We start from the raw sequence: 23,125 nt of genomic DNA, 5'->3' as shown, positions 1-23,125 counted from the left end.
TCTGAAAGTACTTTACCAAGGTGATCAGTAACATTGTCCCCATTTTACAGGTGGGGAAACAGAGACACAGGGCAGTGAAGTGACTTGCCTAAGGTCACGCAGCAGGCCAGTGGCAGAGTTGTAAATAAAATCTAGGGCTCCTGAGTCCCATGCCATTGCTCTACCTCTTAGGCCGCATTGCTTTTTATAGGACAGCCTTAAAGAACGAAATAGTGGAATCCTGCTTTGAGGCTACTTAAAGGGGCCTGATTTTCACACCATCCTAAGCACCTGCCCTCTGAAAAGGGGACTCATTTTAAAACATTTCAAGTCTGGCTAATTTAAAAAACTCTTAGAGCAGGCATAAAATGGACCCTGCCGCCAAATCTCACAACACATTAAGTGTTATTTAAAGCCCCGGTTCCTCAAGATAAGTAATTACACGAGCATCTCGGCCTCAGTTTTGGAAAAGGGTAGGTTTCTCGCCCTTGCAGATGCAGATAAAAGGTTGGAAATGTGAACCAAGTGGCACCATAATAGCTCCGAAACCAGGAGGTAAAGGAAGAGAATGCCAAATTCATCATCAGCTTGCGATTTTTAAATTACAGGTTTCAGAGTAGCAGCCGTGTTAGTCTGTATTCGCAAAAAGAAAAGGAGGACTAGTGGCACTTTAGAGACTAACCAATTTATTTGAGCATAAGCTTTCGTGAGCTACAGCTCACTTCATCAGATGCATTCAGTGGAAAATACAGTGGGGAGATTTATATACACACAGAACATGAAAAAATGGGTGTTACCATACACACTGTAAAGAGAGTGATCACTTAAGGTGAGCTATTACCAGCAGGAGAGCGGGGGGGGGGGGTAGAGGGTGTGGGGGGGAGACACCTTTTGTAGTGATAATCAAGGTGGGCCATTTCCAGCAGTTGACAAGAACATCTGAAAAACAGTGGGGAATAAACATGGGGAAATAGTTTTACTTTGTGTAAAAAGAAAAGGAGGACTTGTGGCACCTTAAAGACTAACACATTTATTTGAGCATAAGCTTTCGTGAACTACAGCATGATTTTTGAACGTTTGGAACTGGTTACACCAAACTCCACGGACGTCTTAGCTTGGAGATTAATGACACCTAAACTCTAACCTGCCCATTATGGCTAATCGTTCTATCAGCAAGATAAGCAAATTTTGAATCTAACCCTACAAAATACTGAGTGCCGTACACTCCCATTCATGGCCCCAGGAATGAAGTGGGAGGGGAAATCTGCACCCTCTCGAGGCACTTACCAGCCTGCTCGAGTAAACGCCATTTGACTTATCTTGAGAGTCAAGTTTCGGAGTAGCAGCCGTGTTAGTCTGTATCTGCAAAAAGAAAAGGAGGACGTGTGGCAATTTGTTAGTCTCTAAGGTGCCACAAGTACTCCTTTTCTTCTTGAGAGTCAAGTTACAGTGCTCTGAATTCCCAAGTGCCTAATCACTTGGCGCTCAGAGCAGAGGGCCACGAGCCTCAAAGCAGCTGTCACTTATGCTCCACTTAAAGAAAAATGATCAGATTTGAGGATCTAAATCAGTTTGCAAACAAGTTTACAGTGAACACCCAGGAATGAGCCTGTCAGAGATACCCAGCGCTGGTTACATTTTAAACTGCACCAGTTCCCAAGTCAATTTGCTTCAACAGCGAAGGTTTGAACTGATAAGAGTGTTCTTTACAACCCTTGAGTTATACAGGTAAACACAAAGCCAGCCACTTCCAGCACAGAAACAAGAAAATCTGCCACACTACAGCGAAATCCTGTTCTAGCTAGAACTGTGATTCTCCATCTATGAGAGCAACATACCTGGAAGGTAGGAAAGAGTGTGCACGTATATAGGTGCAAATCAGATCAAGGGGAGGGGGTAGCATGGAGGTCAGATCTTCCATCTGCTCAGCTGCCCTATGCCACTAACAACTGGCATATAAGAATATAATTATTACTACTAGGACACGGACATTTGAAACGATGTCATTCTCACGCTAAATAGTTAGTTATTGGGCTTGTTTTAAAAATGAGGTGTTGCCAGGCTCTCAGAAACCATACCAAGGGAAAGGCATTGGACATGGCCTGAGGCGGTCCATATCCCAGCATCTCCGTGACTGTAGCTCAATGAAGTAGCGTTTCGTCACATGTGCGATTGTCCCCTGTCAGTACTATCCCCTCTTGCTTGCATCCTCCAGCTGCTGGCGGCGGGGGTGTTGCAGCGAAAGGGAATTGGTTAAAGGGAGAATAAAAACTAAACCCTGTTTCAGAGCTGCAGAATCCAGACTGGCCTCTCAGCAGCAGGGCAGGAACCAGCTAAGCTCTCCTGGCAACTTGTGCCTTGCTATCCTTTCCAGGTATTTAGGGTAGAGTGCAAGCAATACATAGGGGTACCAGATAGCAACTGTGAAAAAACAGGACAGGCTGTTATATAAGAAAAAAAACTCAAAAAACAGGACTGTCCCTTTAAAAATGGGACATCTGGTCACCCTAGCAATACAGTGGATCACTCCCCACTTGAGCAGCTAGCAAGCAGGGCAGGGCAAGCACATGGTTGGGTGTTTTCATTTTGTTAAAGACCTCGCTCTCAGTGAGGTTTCACTCCTTTTCTGTAGAGGGGTGAGGGAGAGGGGGTGTCAATCTCTTCCAGGCTCTCCTGGTTAAAAATCCATCTTCGGACAAAGCCCTGTAGGTTGAGAGCAGGGGGAGTTTCCCCCCAGGGAATTCTACTTTGTGCAGTTATGTTTCTGTGTTACCCATTGCCACCCCAGCTGGAGCAATATGGCAGATGGATGAAAACAGCTTTTTTCTCACAAGATCTCTACTGTAGCTGCACAGACTTTAAGGGTGCATCTGCACTAGGAAAAAAGCGGCATTATTCACCTGTGTGTGCAAACACATGGAAACAAACATGGGGGCAGAACATACCTTACCTAGTGAAGACAATGAGGGTCTTGAGAGCTGAGCCAAGGTCTAAAACTTTAACTGCCTAGCAGTAGCGAGCCTCGGGAGCCCAACAGTGTCCTTGTAAGCGAAGGCCTCTTGTAATGGGTGTATTGGGTGTATTTTTAAATGCAAAAGGCAGCGGAAGCACCATATTCTGTAATATGGAAGGATGTGAGTGTGTGTCTTTAAAGAATGCAAAGGATGCTATGGGTTTTTTTAAAGCTTCTGATAATACTGTTGGCATTGGAATATATGTTACACCCAAAACACCACATTAAAAGAACGTTATTGAGGTTGCTAAGTTAAGCACTCAAACATTAGGCAATGCCAGAGTTAAGGTTGCCTGTGCAACCTTAATTCAGCCCTCTTGTCCGTACGCATTATGGCGCAGTCTTTAGTTACGTGATCACATACTGTTATTTCTATCCACTGGCCTTTCCAGGGTTTTATAATAGAAAGTTTAGGGCAACCTTCGTTATAGCCAGTGCTGCCTCTAATCTATATTATAATTAGAACTCAGGGTTACTCAGTGGAATGTAGCTGGCAGGGCACGTGGAAGGTGAAGGATTTAGGACTTTGTATGGCACCTTTCACCTTAGGATCTCAAAGCTTCCAAAGCTGGGTCATTATCCCCATTTGACAGAGAGGGAGACTTCACAGAGATGAAGGGACTTGTGCAGATGGGAATAGAGCCCAGCCCTTCTGACTGCCTGGTCCCAGTTCAGCAATGCACTCGGGCCCAGGCTGAAGTGCTTCGAGGAGCAGGCACACCTCCGGGTTCAATTCTGCAAAGCTCCGAGCACTTCTGGGAGGTGCTGAGTGCTCGCAATGCCTACGGGCTTCAGACCGAAGTGAGAGTGCTTAACTCCTCCCTAGAGTTAATGCCACTGGAGTCTCCAGAGAAAAGATGGGGAGCGGTGCTTTATTCCACATGCAGAGAAGGGCTGCCCAACCCTCCCGCTCTTCTAGTGTCTAACAAGGCTGCTTTTCTAGTTCTGCAACTGGTGTCCACCCTGTGTCTGTGTTGGAGGCCTGCTGCAGTATTTACATGCGGGAAGAAAAGAGCCTGTTCAGTGGGACAAAGCATGCATTGTGGCGGCTGCACAAAGAGGCTTCTCAATGGCTCAAGGAACGTTGAATGCCCCAGAGCAGTTCCTCATGGCACTTCCATGGAAACCAGAGGCGCCAGGCCTAATGGGTGCCACTTACCCAACAATCCTGTGTTGCAGACAAAAACCTCCTTGGAATGTAAGGTTCTAACACCAGGATAACACCCCACCTTTGTATCGAATCCTTCTAACCACTGCCTTCAGGGAGTTCCGTAACACAAAGGGAGTCGAGTGAGATGTGCTTTCCCAGTCCTGCATCAGCGCTGCATTGAGTCCAAAATGGAACTCTTCATCTGAAACGCCCCTCCTCTCCCACCTTTCGGGGGTTCAGATGAAATGGGTAGGGCTCTCGAGAGCCACTGGTAGAAATTCAGCCAGTTGATGTCATTTCCCGTATCCACAGAGAGCGCCCCCACTCCCTGGCTATGGCTCAAAATGTTTTGCCAGGGATACCCTGTGGGATCATATAACATCTGCAAGCTCTTATTTTTCCCATTTGGGATGGCGTTTTCCCAGGGAAGGATACACCGTCCTCTGAGTCCACCTGCCAGGTTGTCACCCATCTATCGCCACACATTGTACACTCCCGACATACTCCAGTAGCATGGTCAAGAGGCACAAAATACAGACTTCCCTAGTAAAAGGCATTTAACAGGAGTTTGCTGCACAGTGTCACCTCCCTTCACATTTATTAATATTTGCATTACAGCAGTGGCTAGGGGCGACAAGAAGATACACATTTTTGGTTGAAATTACACACACACACACACACAAAATTTCTTGCAAATTCCAAATTTGCTGTCAAAGTTTCATGGTAATTTTTACCCAATTTTGGATGAAATTTAGTTTTGGACTAAACACTCCTGTTGTGTTGAAGCAATGCGACTGACTTCAATGGAGCTGCAGGTGTGTTTCAAGAGCATTTGGCCAGTTTGCATGGCAGGCTGCTCCTTACATAAGCAATTGTAACTGGAGCTACATGGAGCATCACCAAAAATCCTTACTCCTCCTGGCACCACATTCCATTTCCCAAGCTCAGACTATGACCACATGGGTCAGGGGCTTGAGTAACACTGAAGGAAGCTGGTCTCCCAAAGAACAGCCACGAGGGCAATTGAAAATAGCACTGTGGTAATTGATTGGTATTGTTCTAAGTCTTGCTTTCATTGTCAGCACCACACCTTGCCCTATTAGTCCTGCTGTTAACCTCTGCTCATGAAAGGGATTATGACTGTAGCTGCTGCAGGGTTTATTCTATTGCTGTCACTAATGACAGCCGTCTTGCTTGTTCATGACTGAGAACATTCTGATCATTCCTTGGTAATTATTTTGGTTCCCATGTGCCGAACAGGTGTTATGTCCCATGTTCAGCTGGAATCACTTATGAACGGTAAATCACAACTAAAGTAACACCAACCAAAGCAGAAGTTAGTCTCTTTGCGCTTCGTAATCGCTAGTGCCCCAGTCCAGCTCTTCGTTTGGAGCTGGATCAGGCCCAGGATGTCTCCAGCATCGGCAGAAGCTTCGTCCTTAGCTCCTGGCACGGTTTGTTTCACAGTCTGGGACTGGCCCCTTGAGAAGGCTCTGTCTCCTGAATAGACGAGGAGAAAGAACCATTGTGCCAGAGGAGCAGAGCTGTTGACCACAGTACTCATCCTAGAGCTTTAGGTGATCTTTCAGATAGCCTGAGTGTCTTGAAGAAAAAGACCATGATCTTGAACTTGACTTGATATTCTATGGGAAGCCAGTTTAGAGAGCAAATGACAGGGCTGATGTGCTCCGTTGATCCTGGGGGCTGATCCTTAGGGCCTTTGTGAACATCTAAAAGCTAAGCAATGTACCTAGTACTACTAGCAGGAACAATTTCAGGTTTGCCTGTATCAAAGGTGTTGGTGCAAGTGCCCAGAATCGGTGTTCTTCATGGCAGACATTCCAGCGAACTGCGCACCCATCTTTCCGGGATCTTGGTGGCATTGCTGAACTTTAGTAATACCTGATCATGAAGGCCCCTTCTTACCTTAAAGTCTATAAGTCCATAAAGCCAAGCAGTGTCAGCAACTGAACAATATAAACGTGGACTGAAGAAGTCCAAAGCAGTAGAAATGTGGCTTGAAGCCATTTTAAGGACTGAAATCTACCAGGTTTCAGAGTAGCAGCTGTGTTAGTCTGTATCCGCAAAAAGAAAAGGAGGACTTGTGGCACCTTAGAGACTAACCAATTTATTTGAGCATAAGCTTTCGTGAGCTACAGCTCACTTCATCGGATGCATGCAGTGGAAAATACAGTGGGGAGATTGAAGTGAGCTGTAGCCCACGAAAGCTTATGCTCAAATAAATTGGTTAGTCTCTAAGGTGCCACAAGTCCTCCTTTTTATTTTTGCGAAATCTACCAGTACATCAAGGGCCTAAATGTTCACCATAGCTGGAAGAGGCTTGCAGGAATGACAGAAGCTCTAGGACATTGCCTCCTGACCAGTAATTGGCTGGGAAAAAGGCTTGACATTAACTCCAGGAGAATGGTTGCTATTCCTACTATTTGTGAATGACACCATGACCGGCTGATGAGTCATGTAGCCATTGAACTGTAGCAGAGTAATAATCACATGGGTATGATGCCGGATCCTCACCTCCTAGCACTTCATCATTGTTATATAATCGCCGGCCTTCCCCATTTCCTGTAGTGAGGCGTAATAGTGCAGAGTAGGCACAATAGCTAGGTGCACTGTTTGATTGTGCTAAACGCTGTAGCTGGGGGGTTCCACAGCTTTGATTTGGCCTGCAATAACTCAGAGGAATTCTGAGCCGGAGTGTCAAGGGGTGGCACATTGGGTCTAGATCCAGCACTGTAAAGAGTAAAAGGTTCTCTCTAATTTCTGTCAAACTACACTACTGGGCATGTTAGTTCTTTGGGATACCCCTTAAAATACTGTACTGGCCTGGGCCCCGGCCCTTAGCACAGTAGAGTAGCCTTCACTTTACAAAGTATTGGTTCAAAACGCCTAAACTATGGAAAAGAATAACAGCTGATTGAATCACCTCCTTGTCTTTGCCTTGTTTATTGCTGCCTTTTACCCCCATTCTTCTCCCCTTTTCCCTGTGGCTTTTTTTTGTTTCTTGTTCTCTTTCCTTCCACCTTTGTCCTCCCATTGCTCGGCTGACCATGCCATCACTGGGAAAAGCCTATAGGTATGTCCTATCCCTGTTCAGGTGATATTCACGAGAGCAATCCTCCGCGAGGCTGCCCAAGCTTTCTGCACTCCATGAAGTCTCCCCATCTGTAAAATGGGCTAACAACATCCCTGCTAAACAGGGCAGTTGGGAAATTTCATTCATTGCTGCTGGCAAAGCGTTTGGAGATCATTCGATGGAAAGAGCTAGAAACGGACAAGGTTATTCTAGAGAGGACCCCCATGAGTTCCTATCCAGTTTATCTGATGACTCATGGAACCTCTCTTTCCTGGCTGTAGATTAGATCTGAACATTTAAATTCCTTAGCAGACCTTGTCCTGGGTGCAAACTGCTGCAGCGATTATAAATCTTTAAACTGAGCACATGGCTGAGGCCAGGCTACATGAGTTAACACAGGAAAAACAATCCTTAGAACACCTGTTGTGCAAACAGGATCTTTAAATCGCAGACAGCATAAGGCCTCGACGCTACAAAACGCAGCCCAGCATCAAAGAGTGACTTTAGCCTAGGGCCAAAGGAGGAGGATTTTTTGCCACAGAAACCCACTCTAGACTGTACCTCAGTCCAGGGAAGCCTAATTAACAGATGAGAGAGAGGCACAGAGAACTGGGCTGCTGACATGGGGTCTGTGCCAAAGCTCATTGAAGCCAGTGGTAGTATTTCCACTAACTTTGAATGGGCTCTGGGTCAGGAACTTGAACACCAGTGGAAAAATTATAATCTAGGCAATCTCTCTCCACTGCATGCAATTAACGCCCTTTGGACTTTCCGTTCTATTTTGAGCATGGGGGCAGCTTTGGCCGGGCTTGTTAAAAATCGGTTCAGCTAGCCGCAGCACTGAACGGATTATTCTTGGGCATGAAACAAGATGCCACATTAGGAAGCCAGCAAAGAGGTTTGTAGTGGGCAGGGATAACATCCGAATGGCATGGGGGGTTGCCCTTGGGGTGGGGGAAGTGTCTTGGCTGAAGCAGTTGGGGTTAATGCTTTGAATTTCGATAGCATCTCCTACCTGCGGATCTCAGAGCACTTTGCAAGCATTAATGCAGGTGGGAAAGCGTTCTAAAGACAGCCCAGCTTTGGTGTGACGCAGGACCACTAGTTTTCCCATCACTTTGGGCTGCAACCCAACAAGCCATAGCACAAGCTACAAAAAAGATCCCCAAAACATAACCAAGAGAGAGGCGACCCTGTCGTGCACACTAGCGCATGCTCCCCAGAAACCTGCTAGCATGGATGCAGGAGAGATCAAAATAAGCCCTTTGACCTGCTGCTTTATGCATTTATTTCCCATGCCACATTTTATTTCTTTGGCCTCCTCAGTTCAATTTGTGCATAATGATGGGAAAAGTGAAAGAAGCAGTTTGCTGGCCCAGCCCTGGAAAGCAGTCTGTTACGGCAGTCGATCAACAGTTCTTTCAGTTTTATTATTATTTACTTTATTTTAGAGCAAAGGAGGTTGGCCGGTTTCACGTTAAGTCACTTTTCGCGCTTCCCCAGGCAGTGTTTGCTGGGGAACGAGGCTGCCTGGCAGCTGTTAAGAATAATTTCTGCGGCTTCTGTCATCATTGGTTTTTCAGAGCTGTGGAGCCAGCGGTCACCTAAGAAGTTAGCACTTTCCCCACAGTGCTATCGGAGAGACGGCAGATAATTGAATAGGGAAAGGCCCATCGTGATGCTGGGCATTCCAGAGGAACTGGAAGAGCAAGGCCCCAAGGGGCTCGGCCCTTCACAAAACACACAGTGATAGGCAACCTCTGCCCCATGTGTCTTGTAAATAGATGAGATGGACAAAGCATAAGGAAGAAGGAAGGATAGTTCTCTCCCTCCCCCGTTTTTTAAACATATTGGGAATTGAGGCCCAGAAGATTAAGGGATTTGTCCAAGGTCACAAAGGGATCCTGTGTGGCAAAGTCAGGAATTGTTCCCAGATCTCCTGAGTGCCAGTCCAGTGTTGGAAGCACATGACCACACTTCCTCAACTGCATGGCAAAAGTAATCGGACAGCAAAGAGATCTCGCTGGGTGTGTGCGTGCACACAGTGATTTCCCCTAAAAACTTGTTCATTGCTTTAGACCAGCGGTTCCCAAACTCGTTCCGCCACTTGTGCAGGGAAAGCCCCTGGTGGGCCAGGCCGGTTTGTTTACCTGCCGCGTCCGCAGGTTTGGCTGATTGTGACTCCCGGTGGCTGCAGTTCGCTGCTCCAGGCCAATGGGAGCTGCTGGAAGTGGCGGCCAGCACGTTCCTCGGCCCGCGCTGCTTCCAGCAGCTCCCTTTGGCCTGGAGCAGCGAACTGGGGCCACTGGGAGCCGCGATCGGCCGAACCTGCGGACGCGGCAGGTAAACTAACCGGCCCGGCCCACCAGGGGCTTTCGCTGCACAAGCGGTGGAACAAGTTTGGGAACCGCTGCTTTCGACAGCTAAAGTATTTGTAGTTGTCTATTCTGTACCTGAAGAACAAGGGAATAACACAACTGTCTGTATTTAATTTAGATACAGCTGGCCAAGTTCTAAGGCACAACATCATAAAATACATCCTACTGTAGCAGGTTTATAAAGATCTTCTGGGCGTTAAGCAGACAGCACCTGATCATGACGTTCTCATTGTATTTCCCCAGAGACAAAAATGACAGACAGACAACCTCCCGCTCACCTTTGGAAGCTGAAGTCCTGATGTCAAATGCCAGAATGGTGATCAGTCTGGGCGCATTCAGTGTATTGAGGATCTAGCGTGCCCTCGCTGGGGAGGTGTGCGTGGGCATGTGTGAGTCAAACACAATCCCCCCAGGCAATCAGCCACTGGAGATGAGTCAATCTGTTCCACACGTGTCAGTCACCCTGGGGCTGGTGGGGAAACCAAGGTAAACAAAGCAATGCTTGAAAAAGCCAGCTGTGTACAACGGTTGGCAATGGCTGGGTTGGGTTAAAATCTTCCTGGCTTGTTTTCCTCTCAAAAGTCTTCATCAGATAAAGGCTTAGAATATTTGAAGGTTTACTTTCCTTCAAAGATGGCAAAAGAGCCAGAGCCTCACCTGGTGTAAGCTGATGTTGCTCTATTGTCTTCAGTAAAGAGATACCAATTTACACCTGCCAATGATCTGGCCCTGAGCTAAGCAGCATCTGTTGCTTGGGTATTTCAGGGGATGCATCGTGGTGGGCACCGGCACTAAGTTATTCATTTTGTTCCCACTTCAGCAAAGCTCTTATACACGGGCTTAAGCCATTCGGAGTTTTTTAAATTGACTAAAAATTACAATCGGACCTAAATACCTTTAAATAAGCATCTCTGCTTTGTCTAAGATACACACTGGCTGCTCCCCGACATGGCTGATGTCTGAAAAGTACTATGGACACAAACATTATACACAAATCTCTTGCTGCTATTGTTCATGGCTCCTACTGCATAGTTCGGATGCCCCAAGGCAGGAGAGGAGTTGTATATCTGTTAAGTGGCTTATCTGTTCAGTTCTACTTCCTCCATGTCAGGTCTCCTGCTTTTAGTGTCATCTGTACATTCGACATCAGCAAAATCTCAAGTTAAACCTTAAAAAAAAAAAAAATTCTCGCAGGTTGACTTTAGGAGCTGTATATTAGGCCAGATAAAAAGCACCTACGAAAGAATGAGGTAACTCCAGGTTTAACCCAAAAAACAATTAAACCCCACATTTCTTATTCCTAAAATCCACCCTTCTGGCCTTAGAGACATATAGAATTTAACAAGGATGAGGGAAGGGGTTGATTTTCAAAGGCACAAATTGAGTTAGGTGCCCAATTCTTACTGAAAGTCACTGGGCTTTAGTCAGCTCATGTGCCCCCAAACTGAGAAGACACTATAGCACTTCACAGCAGTTAGTGCAAAACCCTATAATGCTTGATGGAGAATGAGATTCTTTCGAAAGGATTATTTTGAGCTATCCTATAGAATTATCTAGCAAGCATATGCATTTTATAGGACAGTTCAGTGAACCTACGGAGAGCTTATCATGCTCCGTTAACTTCTAGCAGGGCACGTCCATTAAAACAAAACCACTTTTTCAGCCAGGATCAAGGCGGGTGAATCCCATCTCTCACTGGAAGTCTGGGGACAGCCCCTTTCTTTCTACAGATCCAACATGATTTCAAGTAATTTGTCCTGAATGAAGAATCAGGAGAAAAATAATTCCCCTTCCTAAAATTGCTGGACTTGCTAACACAGAGAATATTTGTTTCATAAAGTCTATTATCCTCTGTGGTGGAATTGTAAGCCAAGACATATTTAACATGAACTACTTAAAACTAGACTAGACCAGACTCGACAAAGCACTGGACAAACATACTAGAGAGGGGACAGGCTTGCACAGACACAGGGGAGAAGATAAGCAAATCGGTGTTTCCCATAATCTGATTCTATAAACAGCAAACTACTACATACAGTAAATGAGCAGGTATTGCTGTAACCCTATTTCTCACCAATGACCTTCCAACCTGCTTTGTCTGTCAAAAGAGAAACCGCCCCCTAGTGGAAATGTACTTGCAGTCAATGGAATGATTCACTTATAATTGGGAAAGCCAGGTGATACAGGTAAGTCACCTCCAGACAGGAAGGTATAAAAGACACCTGAATAAGAGAGGCAGGACACTCACACATACACTGGGAGCAGCTGGAGATCATTCACCCTACCAGATCAACCTCACCTGGAAGCTTATCCACAAACTAGCAGGAGACTTGGATATCAGAAGACAAGCAGAGACGACTTATGAATAAAAAAAGCTGAGACTAAACACATCCTCTGAGGAGGAGAAACATCAGGGATAGAAATCAAGAGACATAACATGCTTTTCACCTGCTAAACTGCACTCCGTACAGGTAATTATAGACTTTAATCTCAGTTATATAGTTCTTAACTCTGCATTCGGTTGCTTGGAGCTGGGGAATTGGATTACACAGCATTAGTGGCCACTGTGTTTTCTTTGTCTTAGTTTTATGGTCAAGAAGGAAATTTAAGAGCTTTGCTTGGAAGTAAAACTACTTAATGCTTTGTGCAACAGCCTGAAATAGGCGAGTGATTTTGAATTTGATGAGTTACTGTGTCTTTTTTCATGGTTCACTTATTTACTGAAGTGGAAAAGGCTTGTGGAAAACTTTGAATGAAATTCTGGGGCAAATCGGCATTGCTTTGTTAAAGCCTGTGGGGTGATGCCAGTTTAATTAACTACCAGGAGTGTCCAGGTTTTTACTGATTCTGCAATGACTTATGGAGCACTAGTAAAAATTCTTTACCAAACTTTTTAGGCTTCAGGCCATATTAAGTCATGCAGAACTCAGCGATTTCATCGCTGAGGCTGGTGCAAACATCCTTCTTCATCGTCTGTCCATGTGGGTTCTCAATCCTTGTGCCCCAAATGCTGAAAGTTAAACTCAGGTGAAATGGCCGTGTTTTACTGGATGGAGTTTTGAGAAACCGCAAAGTGCGTGTGATTTTGATTAAAAGCTAGGAAATCTGCCTCAAGTTCTCTCCAAACTGGATCCGGGTTTGTGAACGGTTTGAAAAGGGTTGCGATGGAACTAGAAACCAGGCCAGCTTCAAGTTCCGTTGCCCCCCCGCAAAAAAAAAATTAAAATGCTAGGATTTGCTGAAGAGCCTTGGCAGATGTTAACAAGGGCCACCAGGTGACCTGTCGAATCAAGGATTTACTAGGTAACCCTGCAATTAAAAAGTGGTGGTGCACACAGGTGGGGGGGGTGGGAGAGCGAAAGGGTGCTGCCACTGATGAGCTAAATTATCCTCATTAAATGACCAGGTTGTGTCTCCTAGATGTATAATCTGGATACCTAAAATTAAGTCTCGCAAGACTAGCTGTAATAGAGCAGTACTTTATTTCCGGCATGATGGGGAGAGGGAAACATGCACACGCTTACTTATGTACATGGAGGAACAAGGCTGGATTTTAATACCTTAAAGTTAGCTCCTGAGTCACTCTAGGGGTAATTCACCAGCCTCGGGCAAGGATCTCCTCATCTTAAGCAATGCAAGAGGCTATCAGGGTTGTGCTATGAACACCCCTGGCATGTCATCCATATGCCACCTGGTTTTCAAAGCCAAGCAAACAGGCTCGCCCAGTTCAGCGCATAGTCAGAAATGAATGCTCCCCCGGCATTCATGTGGGAATCCTCCAATTAAATGTCTACGCTCCAGGACAAACTTTTAAATGCCCCATAAGACAGGATAGCTAGCTGCCATGTTGTCATGGAGAAAATAGCCTCCAACAGGGAGGCCAGGTTTATGCACACAAACTGGAGTGACTCCGTCGGAGGTTGGGAATTAACTCGCTGCCAGGGTGGCAACATTAGCACTCTCTACCAGAACTCCCACTTGCTCTCAGATGTCCTTGGGGACAGAAAGCACTGTGCACCACGTAGCTACAGGCAGGCTGGTACTTTCAGTCAGAGTGGATGAGAACACAGAAGCAGCTTCCTTATGAGGTAGCAATAGGACAACAAGGAAATAGCTCAGGGGGAAATTCTCCCCACGCGGGATCCTGAGGGAATTTCCTTAGGCAACTTTTTTGCCATGTCATGGTTACAAGGCAGGTAAGATTTCCCGCCCCCCGTTGGGGTCGAGAGAGCAGAGGACAGACCTGATCTTGCAAAGTGCCTGGGTGCCCTCAACTCCCATGAGGGCATGCTGGAGAGGACACTCAGGCAAGCATGAAGGCACCTGGTTGGTGGTGCTGACCGTCAGCTGGAGGGGATGTTTTATTAACCCATGGGGGCACTGTATCAATGAATACAATTTATCTATTTATCTTAGGCTTTTGCACGGGTGCCCGCCACCGTAATACCTGAGCGCCTCCCAGGCTAATAGATTGGCATAGCAAAGTCCCTAGTTGACTTCATGGAGTCTTCTGCTCTTCTCCTCCCTTCTCAGATTATGGGAAGCGGCACTTGGGGTATGTGTTTTGGTTTCTGTTGGCAATGGGAGGTTTGTGGGGGAAGACAGCAGTCGTAAACTCTCTCCCCGTGGCTGTGGTGAAAAAGTTTTGGCCTGATGCTGGCTTAGCCAGCTGTCTGCTGGTGGCTTGTCTCTGTTCCAACACACACTTTTTCTGGATGAGGATTGCAGGCTTGGGGGAAGAGGTGTCTTATTTTCATATTTATCAACTGCAATTTCAGCTCTGTTAGAATTGCAGCTCTCAAGGGAGCCATGCCCACGCTTACATAGGACTAGTCTTTCTAAGGTCTTGGGGAAACGTAACAAAAATTAAAGTGTTCCACCCCCTTTATCTAGCTTCTGACACTACTTTGTCTGTCTCCTCAGGGTCGGTCATGTCGTGCTTCCCCCAAATGCGGCGCACCGAGACGCCAGATTCCCCCACCAGCCCCATTCCTGCCGCTCTGGATGAAATCCCCATTCCTATTAGCCCCATCATAGTCACCTCCCCCACCGACAGCAGAAAGCTCAGCTCCCCGACGTCCAGCCTTGCCTCCCCCAAACCGACCTCCCCCATTGAGTGCTCCATCTGCTTCAATACCTACGACAACAGCTTCAAGACACCCAAGCTGCTCCAATGCTCGCATGTCTTCTGTCTGGAGTGCGTGGCCCGCTTGACCTCGGCCCTGCCCCAGCCCCGTGTTGAGGACCAGCTGCCCTGCCCCCTCTGCAGGCAGCTCACGGAGATTCCCCTTGAGGGCCCTCCGGCTCTCCAGACCAGCCAGGAGCTCCTGTCCACCCTGCCCCCCGAGTACCAACGGGAGAAGGTGGTGTGGATGGAAGGCAGCAAGCTGTGCTGCAGGCAGTCATCCCAGGACCCAGAAGACCCCGACGCATGCATCTGCCTTGACGTGGCCATGAGCAAGCCCAATCCCCCCATGACGCCGACAGAGGGCATGGCTGGGAGGCTGTCCCGCTGTGCCATGTGCGACGACTGGAAACGCATCGTCCTCCTCTCGGCCCTGGTCATCATTTTGCTGTGCATCATTCTGTGGCCGGTGCAGTGTGCCCTGAAAACTGGGAACCTCCGCTGCTTCTCAAGGACGGTTACTTTCAGCAGGCCAAACCCTGTTTCGTTTACAACCCCGCCAGTGCCTGGGACCAGCCCGCCCTCTCGCTAACGCCTCACCCCACTGAGCTAGGTCAAGCCGCTGCCTACTGGATTTCACCAACATACCTCACTGCCAAGCTGTAGCAGCCCCTGTTCCCGGCCTACACACGGCTCCACCTCTGCACTGGGAATGTCACCTGAACCTACACGGTTAATCCAGCCCCTCGCTTTCACACAGCTCTGCCATGCAAAGGCGGGGGGTGGGTGGGAGAGAGAGGAGAGATTCGTGCATAGCCGTATATTGATCCACTGCTTCACCTAAATCTCTAGCCCTCCAAAACGCTGCACAGATAACGGAGCCTTGAAGACTTGCACAAGGGCACGTTTCTACAACTGCTGCTTCCTGGGAAAGGTGCACATGCCTCAAACTGCGGGGCTGTTGCCGTCAGGATACAGCTGTGAATGGGCTCGGCCCTTTCAACTCACTGATGGAAAGGAAGGGCTAACGGAAGGGTTGTTTTCTTGGAAACCGACAACGCTGAAAACGGGCCTGGATGGGATTATTTCTCAGGGAGAGAAATCCATCTGCCCTGGGAAAGAAGCATGCTAAAGCTGTCTGTATCTATAAAGTGACAATATTTAATTTTATACCATGTGCTTTATTAAACATTTCAATAGTAGATTGGTTAGTGTTAAACCTATTGCTGGGAGGTGTTATTTACCTGCCTCTGCTTGATATTTGGGTTAGTACTAGCTCTTTACTCTGCTCAGCAAAACAAGACTCAGCTCCGAGAAGACCCTGCTCTCCTGACCAGGCACTTGGGCTTTAAAGTTCTTTGTAATTTTTTTTGTGGAATTGCCCACAAATGAGGTTCTTAAAAACAGAAATTTCTGCATATTTTTGTTGCAAAGCCATCTCTGCTTAATATTCAGCTGGACCACTTTTTTTTTAATTCAAACCCAAACAGGGGATGGGAGGGAGTAGTTTATTTCGCTAACATGCAAAAAGCCTAGCCCTCTCAGGGGTTACCATTTCAGAGAGAATTTTGCACAGCTCAATTTAAAATGTAGTAGCCGACGTACAAGAGAAAAACTAGATCATTCTCCCAGACATCGCAAAAATGTCAGTCTAGCTCTGTAACTTTAATACCGTCACCTTTTAAAACCACTAGGGTAAGATACAGGGCAGTTGCTCCAACTAGGTGTTTAATGGGATGACTTCTGCGTTGCTCAGACGTGAGGGGCTCAGTGAGCAATAAGCCATTGTTAGAGTAAAGGGACCTGATAATGCAGTTTAAGAGAATAATTTAACATAGCCAGCATTAGATGCAAGTGCTGTAATGGCGTTTAGATGCTTTGTACATTTTACAGAGGTGTCACTGGCTGCAGAAGTTAACCCCATGACTTTGCTCCTTCTTCTAGGTGCTCTTTAGGGGTGTTAAGCTTAAAATCCAGATCAGATGCTAATTGCATTTCCACAAATTCTGCAACAATCCAGTACTCAGTGCCCGGCTGAATACAATAAGCCAAGATAGAGGCTCAGAAGTGCTCTAAAGTAATAAATGTTTACACTGATCATCAACTTGCAACTACACTCCCCCACCCTCAGTGGCCCTGCTGCAGTCTGGTCATATTATTGCAGCCATCTGAATGGAGGGAGAAAGTTCATTTTGTGGGCTGGCCATCCTTTCCCTCTCTCCAGATGGAAAAAACAAAGCCAGATCCCCTGCTCATCTCTCCTCTGCCATCAAAGCTGTAAAGCGGGATTGGAATAGGATACCATGCTGCAGCCAGGGGTGACCCGGGAGCTTTCCCAGGCAGGATTTCAGCAGGGTCCTGGCTGCTGCAACAGATTCAATATGTTGACAATTTATAGCAAGCTTTAAAAGGCGGGTATTGTCCAGCCCAGTTCCCTTGCCACTGGACCCAGGGCTTTTAACGCAGTGTCAGTCAGAACCATTTGGGTTGCCAGGGACTCTTGGGTGATCTTGTCCATCCCCCCAGACTACCACTGAAGTCTCAGCAGTAGAGGCCAGATGACAAATGCCTGCATAGCATCAGAGGAGAAGGAATGTGACGGGGGCCAGCCGTCCTTCGTCACTGTACAAACATCTGACTGCCATATGCTCCCCATACTTCCCTCTCCAAACAATGGCCCAGGTGGAGCCTGTCAACCTGCCACAATCACATCCATTCCCACTGATTTACCTCATCAACTACGGTATCCACACATGTCCATCCCACGTGCAGCCCTTTAATACCCCTCACTTCCCCGCTTGCTGCCACATTTTACGCTGGAGGGTCGGGACAGCTTTGGGAGAACTGGTAATGGGCTACAGAGGCTCACGCTGAAGCTGCTGGTTCAGAGCTAGCCCAAAATTGTTTGGGCCACTTGAGAGGGACTCTGATCGAGGTCTAAGAGGAGCAGTTTTTTTGGGTAAGAGGCCTGGCACCCACTGGCATCATACCCCCCTTCAAATGCCCATCAGTCACTTTCACAAGCATTTCAAACTTAAATAGAAAAAAAACCTTTAGAATAGTCAACATTTATTAAAAGTGCAATAAAAATAAACTGTTTTCTTGTCCCTGTGACAAACAACTGAAGACGCCGGCCGGTAAATACAGCCCCGTTCCATCGGTGTTCTCTTTGTTCAACCCCTGCAGTGCTGGGAGAGCAGCTACTCCAGCACTGCAAGCTAAAGCCACTGCCCAGCACATCCCTTAACCCACACAGCCAAGGAAGAAAGTTTCTTTTTTCCATTATCAGCTGCCCAAGACAGGGTCTCCTGGTTTCGGCCCGGACATTCAGACCCTGGGCAATGTCACGTAGCAAGGAGTCCGGCAGAAAAGGAGGTTCTTTGGCAGAGCGGTTTGCAGGCCCAGGGCTGCAAGAGCAGGAAGTGCTGTCAGTGAAAATTGAGGTGCGCGAACAGAGCCGGAATATTAACATTCCAAAGCATGCTCTCTCTTTTCTTCTTCGCGGTGCTGTACAAATATTAATCATTGCCCACAGCTCCCCTATTTCGTATGCATAGCATTAGGCTCAGCAGACAAACATGGGGAAACTAACACAGGGCATCCAGCAAGACAGCAATAGAGTCAGGAAGAGAACTCAGCAGAACTCTAAGCCCTAATGTGCTGATGGTACATGGGATGTTGCCCTCTGGTTGCCGAGTGCACAGATAAGTTACCTCCCTACTGCTTTTACCACCAGCTACAGATCTCTTTTAGCTCCCGCGGCAGAGGCCTGTGTTGGTAGAGATGAGGGTTCTCACGCTGGCTCCTCACTCATGTGCGTGTCAGAAACTGTGCAGCATGGGGATTTTGCTACCAGACAGACAAGTCCACTGCTCCACACTGCTTCTCTGCATGCTGCAATAGCAAGGGTTGCTCCAGGACCAGGAGCTAGGCGCTTTGGCAGATTGCATAAGTGCCCAAGCCTAGCACAGCAGAAAGGAGGTGCATTTTCTAAAGGAATGAGGGCATTTACACAGCGGCTATTTGCACTATACCTAGGTCCAGTCCACATGCCCAGTCCATCTCTTCCATGGCAGTGGAGTTAACCCAAGACTCAGTTTAAACACCTCTAGCTGAGACACGACCGACCTCATGAAGCCGTGAAGTGCAGCAACACCCCGGTGATTGTCCTGAGCAGACAAAGCTCCTAAACACGTTGTCATTTTATTTTAACTTTTTACAAAACCAATTTCTTTAAAAATTAAATTAATTTCTTTTAAACAAAAAAAAAAATTAAAACTGAGCTTTTACGCCCTACAAACATCCAGAGGCACTTGCGCATAAATATCGGCCTACGTGAAAAAGGGACCGGGAAAGGTCGCTCCTGTGAATAAGTTAGATTGAGGCGTGTTCCCGAGGCGAGGACTCTGCCCTGCTCAGATGCTTTCAGCATTTTGGTTCCTCGCTGGATCCAAGGTGCTTGAAGGGGTGCGGAGGCGCAAGGGTCGAGGGAGGCAGCGATGACAGAACTTGGCAAGTGTGGACGTAAACACTGTAAATCCTAAGATCCAAAACGAGAGGAGAGAGGTGGTGTCAGCTATTATGTATAGCGGAGTGGGACACACACAGGAGAAAGACGATGCTCCCAGTACCCATGTGTATGTCTCTCTCACTGCGGGATGCAATCAGAGGGGTGACTGCAGCTCAAGCAGACATACCTGCATTAGCAGGACTAAACCCAGCAATATAGATGTGGTGGCATGGCTTTCAGCAACACAAGTAGGTACCCAGGGTTCTAGATGCCTGCGCTGAAGTCCATGTCTACTCACGCTGCAATCCCACCAGACTGCAGTGTAGACAAACCCTTAGAGTCTACACTAGGGAAACAACCTCAGCTCGCATTGTGGGTCTCAAGTGTAAGGCAGTTTTCAAAAAATATTTTTTTTTTAAGCCTTGCCCCATTTCTCCCCAGCCCATCACCAGCTGGGCACTGCCCAGGAGCTGCACAAACATTTTTAAGGTCTGTTAAACTGACTCAGAACATAGCTGGTTTTCCCTGGGTAGATGGGGCCACGCACTTCATGATGTCGAACAGGGACTAGAGCCAACAGAACCCTGGTGGGGTTTAGTGCCGACCTCAGAGAATGAACGTACCTGTGCAGCCTCCATCCAGCTCCCCTTCCGGCCCATTTATCTCCCTGCATTATTCAACCCTGAAACCTTTGAGCTTTTGATGTTCAGGTTCTCGTAGACTGTGGCTGAGTCATCATCGTCGACCCTGGAAAGATACGCAAAGCCTTGCCATGAGTAACCTTCTTACTCTTCATTCCTTCCTCAGAGCAGGTTGCCTGGAGGCATTTGAACAGAATTCCAAGCCTTCCCCCCCACAGCCTGGTAGACGGCAAGACCGGGAATTACCCCAATGCCCATTTACACCCACACACTTCATGCCTGCCGTCCCTCAGACATTTAATGTACACACAAACTGGGCCCTGAACATTCATCCAAGATGCAAGCCTTTATATATGCATCCAACACTGGGATGTGATCGGAGTGAGAATATCACCCATACTTCCTATAGGTCTAAAGACAGGGCTGAGTGAAAACGATGGACCTTCTGGAGGGGGGAGGTGGATAGGAACCTGGATCCAGATCTATTTTTGCAAACCAACCTTTTTGTTCAGAATGGGTCCAACCAAAATCCCAGATCCAAGTAACCCCGAACTTCACTTGAAATCCAGCCCCGACTTTGTGAAACAATACGCGATACGCAACATTCAGGAAGGAGGGAATAGTTTTCTTTGGCTTTGTCCCACCTGTGATCCCTCCCTACCTTCACCTTGAGCTTCATTTAGAGTTTCAGATTCAAACGCAGCCAAGAGCTCCAAGTGAAACTGCCAAGATTTTGAATATTTAGACAGGTGCCATCGGCCCAGCAGGGTCCATCTTGGATGAGTGAGTGGAGATACTCAAACCCTGCCCCTCCCATTCAGAAATTCCAAGGCCAGAAGGAACCACTGTGACCCTCTCGTCTGACCTTCTGCATAGCACAGGTCAGAGAACTGCCCCAAAGTCATTCCTTTTAAACTAGAAAATCTCTTTAAAAATGGTGGTTTTCAACCTGCAGTCCATGGACCCCTGGGAGTCCACAGACTATGTCTAAGATTTCCAAAGGGGTCGGCACCTGTGTTTGGAATTTTTTTTTAGGAGTCCGCAAATGAAAAAAAAAAAAGATCGAAAAACCACAGCTTTAAAACAAACAAACAACAAAAAAAGTTACCAGTGGTGGGAAATCCATTGCTTATATGGGACACTCTCCCTGCTCATCACTCTCTTATCTAAAAGAAGAGAGATCAGTGTAGAACTTCTACTGTCCACAAAGGGCCTCAGCAGCACTGGATGAAGTGTATCCACCTAATGCTTTTTCACATGAAAAATGCAGACTCGGCAACCGGGAAACATTTGGCAAATTCCCATTGGTTTTGCCAAATTGCTTCGGTGGAAAAAGACTAAATAAATAAATGAAAATTGAAATGTTTCATTTGGACATTTTCCAAACAAATGGCCTTGGGTTTTTCAATTGGAACACCTGAGATTTTGTTTTTAAAATTCAACGTTAAAAAAATGCTTGAAATCCAGTGTTTTGGGTGCCCCCAAATTAATTTTTATTTTATTGTTCAGAGTTCCCAGTGAACTGAAAAGTGCATTATTCGCTCAGTCCTCTGCTTCTCCGGGCTCGGGCTCACCTCTCCCTGCAACTCATCCTGCCTACACGCCCGCTCTCTCTTTCTTGTGCTCTGTGCTATATTATTGCTACACTTCTCCCCTCCTTCCTCTCTCCCGCGGCTCATGGGACATTTCCAAGAAAAAGGGGCTTAAGTAATTGCCGACTGAACATCCCTATGGTAGCTGCAAAAATGGGATAGACCAGCAGGCCAGGGCCTTGCTATGTTTGATACATATTTACATGGCCAGTTATAGCCACTCTCTTCCCGCTAGTGCGCTTAAAAGCGGTCCCAGGTGGAAGGAAGCAGCTGCGTGAAAGATGGCGGCACTGGGGGCTATGGTGATTCAGACCCATCTGCTCCCCGTCCAGTCAGTAATCTCCCTCCCTCCAAGCAAACTTACACAGAGACACGTGGTGGGGGCGGCTGCCCTTTGGCTCTGGCTTTATCCATAGGAGGGTGCCGGATATTCAGGTAGTCTCGCTCTTTCCTCTTATTCCTCTGAAAGAGAGAAAGCAAGGAGATGAAACTTCCACCAGAGGCAAGAACGGAGGCACTGTCTGCAGAGCAGATCTTCTGCCCTACAGGCAGGTAGCAAGAGGGGTGAGTTAGAGGTACGGAAGAGGATTTCCCACAGACACATTTCCACAGCACTGGGGAAGAGCCCAGCTTCCCAAGTCTGAGATGCTGAAGAGAAGAGCGGAGGTGAACACAGCTGGAAGGAGACATGATCCTGAGCCCCAGTCCCCTAGCCTCTCTTCGTAAGAGCATCACCTGGCATTTCCTCTTGCTACAGAGGAGGATGTGTTTGGAAACTACAGGGGCTACTCCAGGTGCACAGCAGACCCCAGACCTAACAGGGAGGGCTCGTGGTTCCATGGATGAGAGAACACTTGAGGCTCACGAAATCACTGTGTCTTTATAATAAGATTTCTCCCAATTTCACTATTAACCAGAGCTGGGCCCAAACCCATCCTCCCTGGGTTCACACCTGGGAGCTGGATTTGGATCCAAGTTCATTGCTGGGAACTGCGTCAATCCACACACAAGTTCAGCAGCTTGGAGAAGGCTGGGCTCTGACCTGGATTTCTAGCGCTTGCGTTCAGCGTGTCCAGGTCCAGGATTTGGAGTCATCCCATGACAGAGAGAAGCAGCTCCATTCAGATCTGCTGTTCTGACCGGGGAGGGTTGGTTCAGACCATATTCTGCCATTGAGCCAATTCCCACCGATAGGCCCAACATCACTGAGCATTCCAGCCATGCATCTTGGGCAGGAACGGGACCCACCTGCTCTTCTTCTAGTCTCTTCTGCTCGGTCTCAATGTACTGCTGAACAGCCATGTAAACGAACTTGTACTGCGCCTCTGTCTGCACCATGCCAGATCGCTGCCTGCGCACCATCTGGATGGTTTTGGGGATGTCGATGTCACAGTCCAAACCTGCTCGAGGGGGAGAAGCAAAGAATCAGGAATTGAGTGAGATTTCAGGGAGGTGGGGGGAGACAGTCCCTCCCTCTCCCCTGGATCACCAAACACAGACCCACCTCCTTGGAGCGGCTTGGATGCCATGAAATTAACCCTTCTGCAAGAGTCCGGTAGGGTTTAACAGGGAAGGACGACCTATCTGCAGGTGTCTGGAACTCTCCTGTAGAGCACGATGGAGAAGTCTATCCTTGCTATATT

The 23,125-nt window shown here is 47.4% G+C and overlaps 2 protein-coding genes across 12 annotated transcripts in view; one reads left to right on the top strand and one right to left on the bottom strand.

The window, feature by feature from the left end:
* Window positions 1-859: 859 nt before the first annotated feature.
* RNF223 (ring finger protein 223) lies at window positions 860-15,941 on the top strand. 5 transcript variants are annotated; one of them, XM_075121105.1, is made up of 4 exons: window positions 860-1,824; window positions 9,858-10,003; window positions 14,031-14,169; window positions 14,538-15,941. In XM_075121105.1, exons 3-4 carry the CDS (start codon window positions 14,115-14,117, stop codon window positions 15,329-15,331), a joined length of 849 nt encoding a protein of 282 aa, XP_074977206.1. In that variant the 5' UTR covers window positions 860-1,824; window positions 9,858-10,003; window positions 14,031-14,114; the 3' UTR covers window positions 15,332-15,941. The 5 variants fall into 5 exon arrangements, with proteins under 5 accessions (XP_074977206.1, XP_048681274.2, XP_074977207.1 ...); XM_048825317.2 differs by having other exon boundaries at window positions 9,858-10,100; XM_075121106.1 differs by lacking the exon at window positions 14,031-14,169 and having other exon boundaries at window positions 9,858-10,100.
* Window positions 15,942-17,791: 1,850 nt separating this feature from the next.
* Window positions 17,792-23,125, bottom strand: part of LOC125624525 (tyrosine-protein phosphatase non-receptor type 11) — an 83,541-nt gene continuing 78,207 nt past the window's right edge. For 6 of the 7 annotated variants that reach the window (XM_048825312.2, XM_075121104.1, XM_048825309.2 and 3 more), the window contains 4 exons: window positions 22,731-22,882; window positions 21,847-21,944; window positions 19,873-19,996; window positions 17,792-19,279 (listed from right to left, as the gene is read on the bottom strand). In XM_048825312.2, the coding sequence (XP_048681269.2) occupies window positions 19,909-19,996; window positions 21,847-21,944; window positions 22,731-22,882 (338 nt within the window). In that variant the 3' untranslated portion in view covers window positions 17,792-19,279; window positions 19,873-19,908. Of the gene's footprint in view, window positions 19,280-19,872; window positions 19,997-20,996; window positions 21,057-21,846; window positions 21,945-22,730; window positions 22,883-23,125 lie in introns of those variants that run through there. The other variant, XM_075121103.1, reaches the window with a different exon arrangement.

The sequence above is a fragment of the Caretta caretta genome, chromosome 18, assembly GCF_965140235.1.
Source record: "Caretta caretta isolate rCarCar2 chromosome 18, rCarCar1.hap1, whole genome shotgun sequence".
Lineage (NCBI taxonomy): Eukaryota > Metazoa > Chordata > Testudines > Cheloniidae > Caretta > Caretta caretta.
The sequence above is the reverse complement of the archived record's forward strand: the minus strand, read 5'-3'. Positions and strand labels throughout refer to the sequence as shown.

Coding starts and splice junctions, on each gene's coding strand:
- RNF223 (XM_075121105.1), top strand. CDS start 14,115: ATGGAGTCTTCTGCTCTTCTCCTCCCTTCTCAGATTATGGGAAGCGGC. Junction 14,170..14,537: donor TATGGGAAGCGGCACTTGGG/GTATGTGTTTTG, acceptor CTGTCTCCTCAG/GGTCGGTCATGTCGTGCTTC.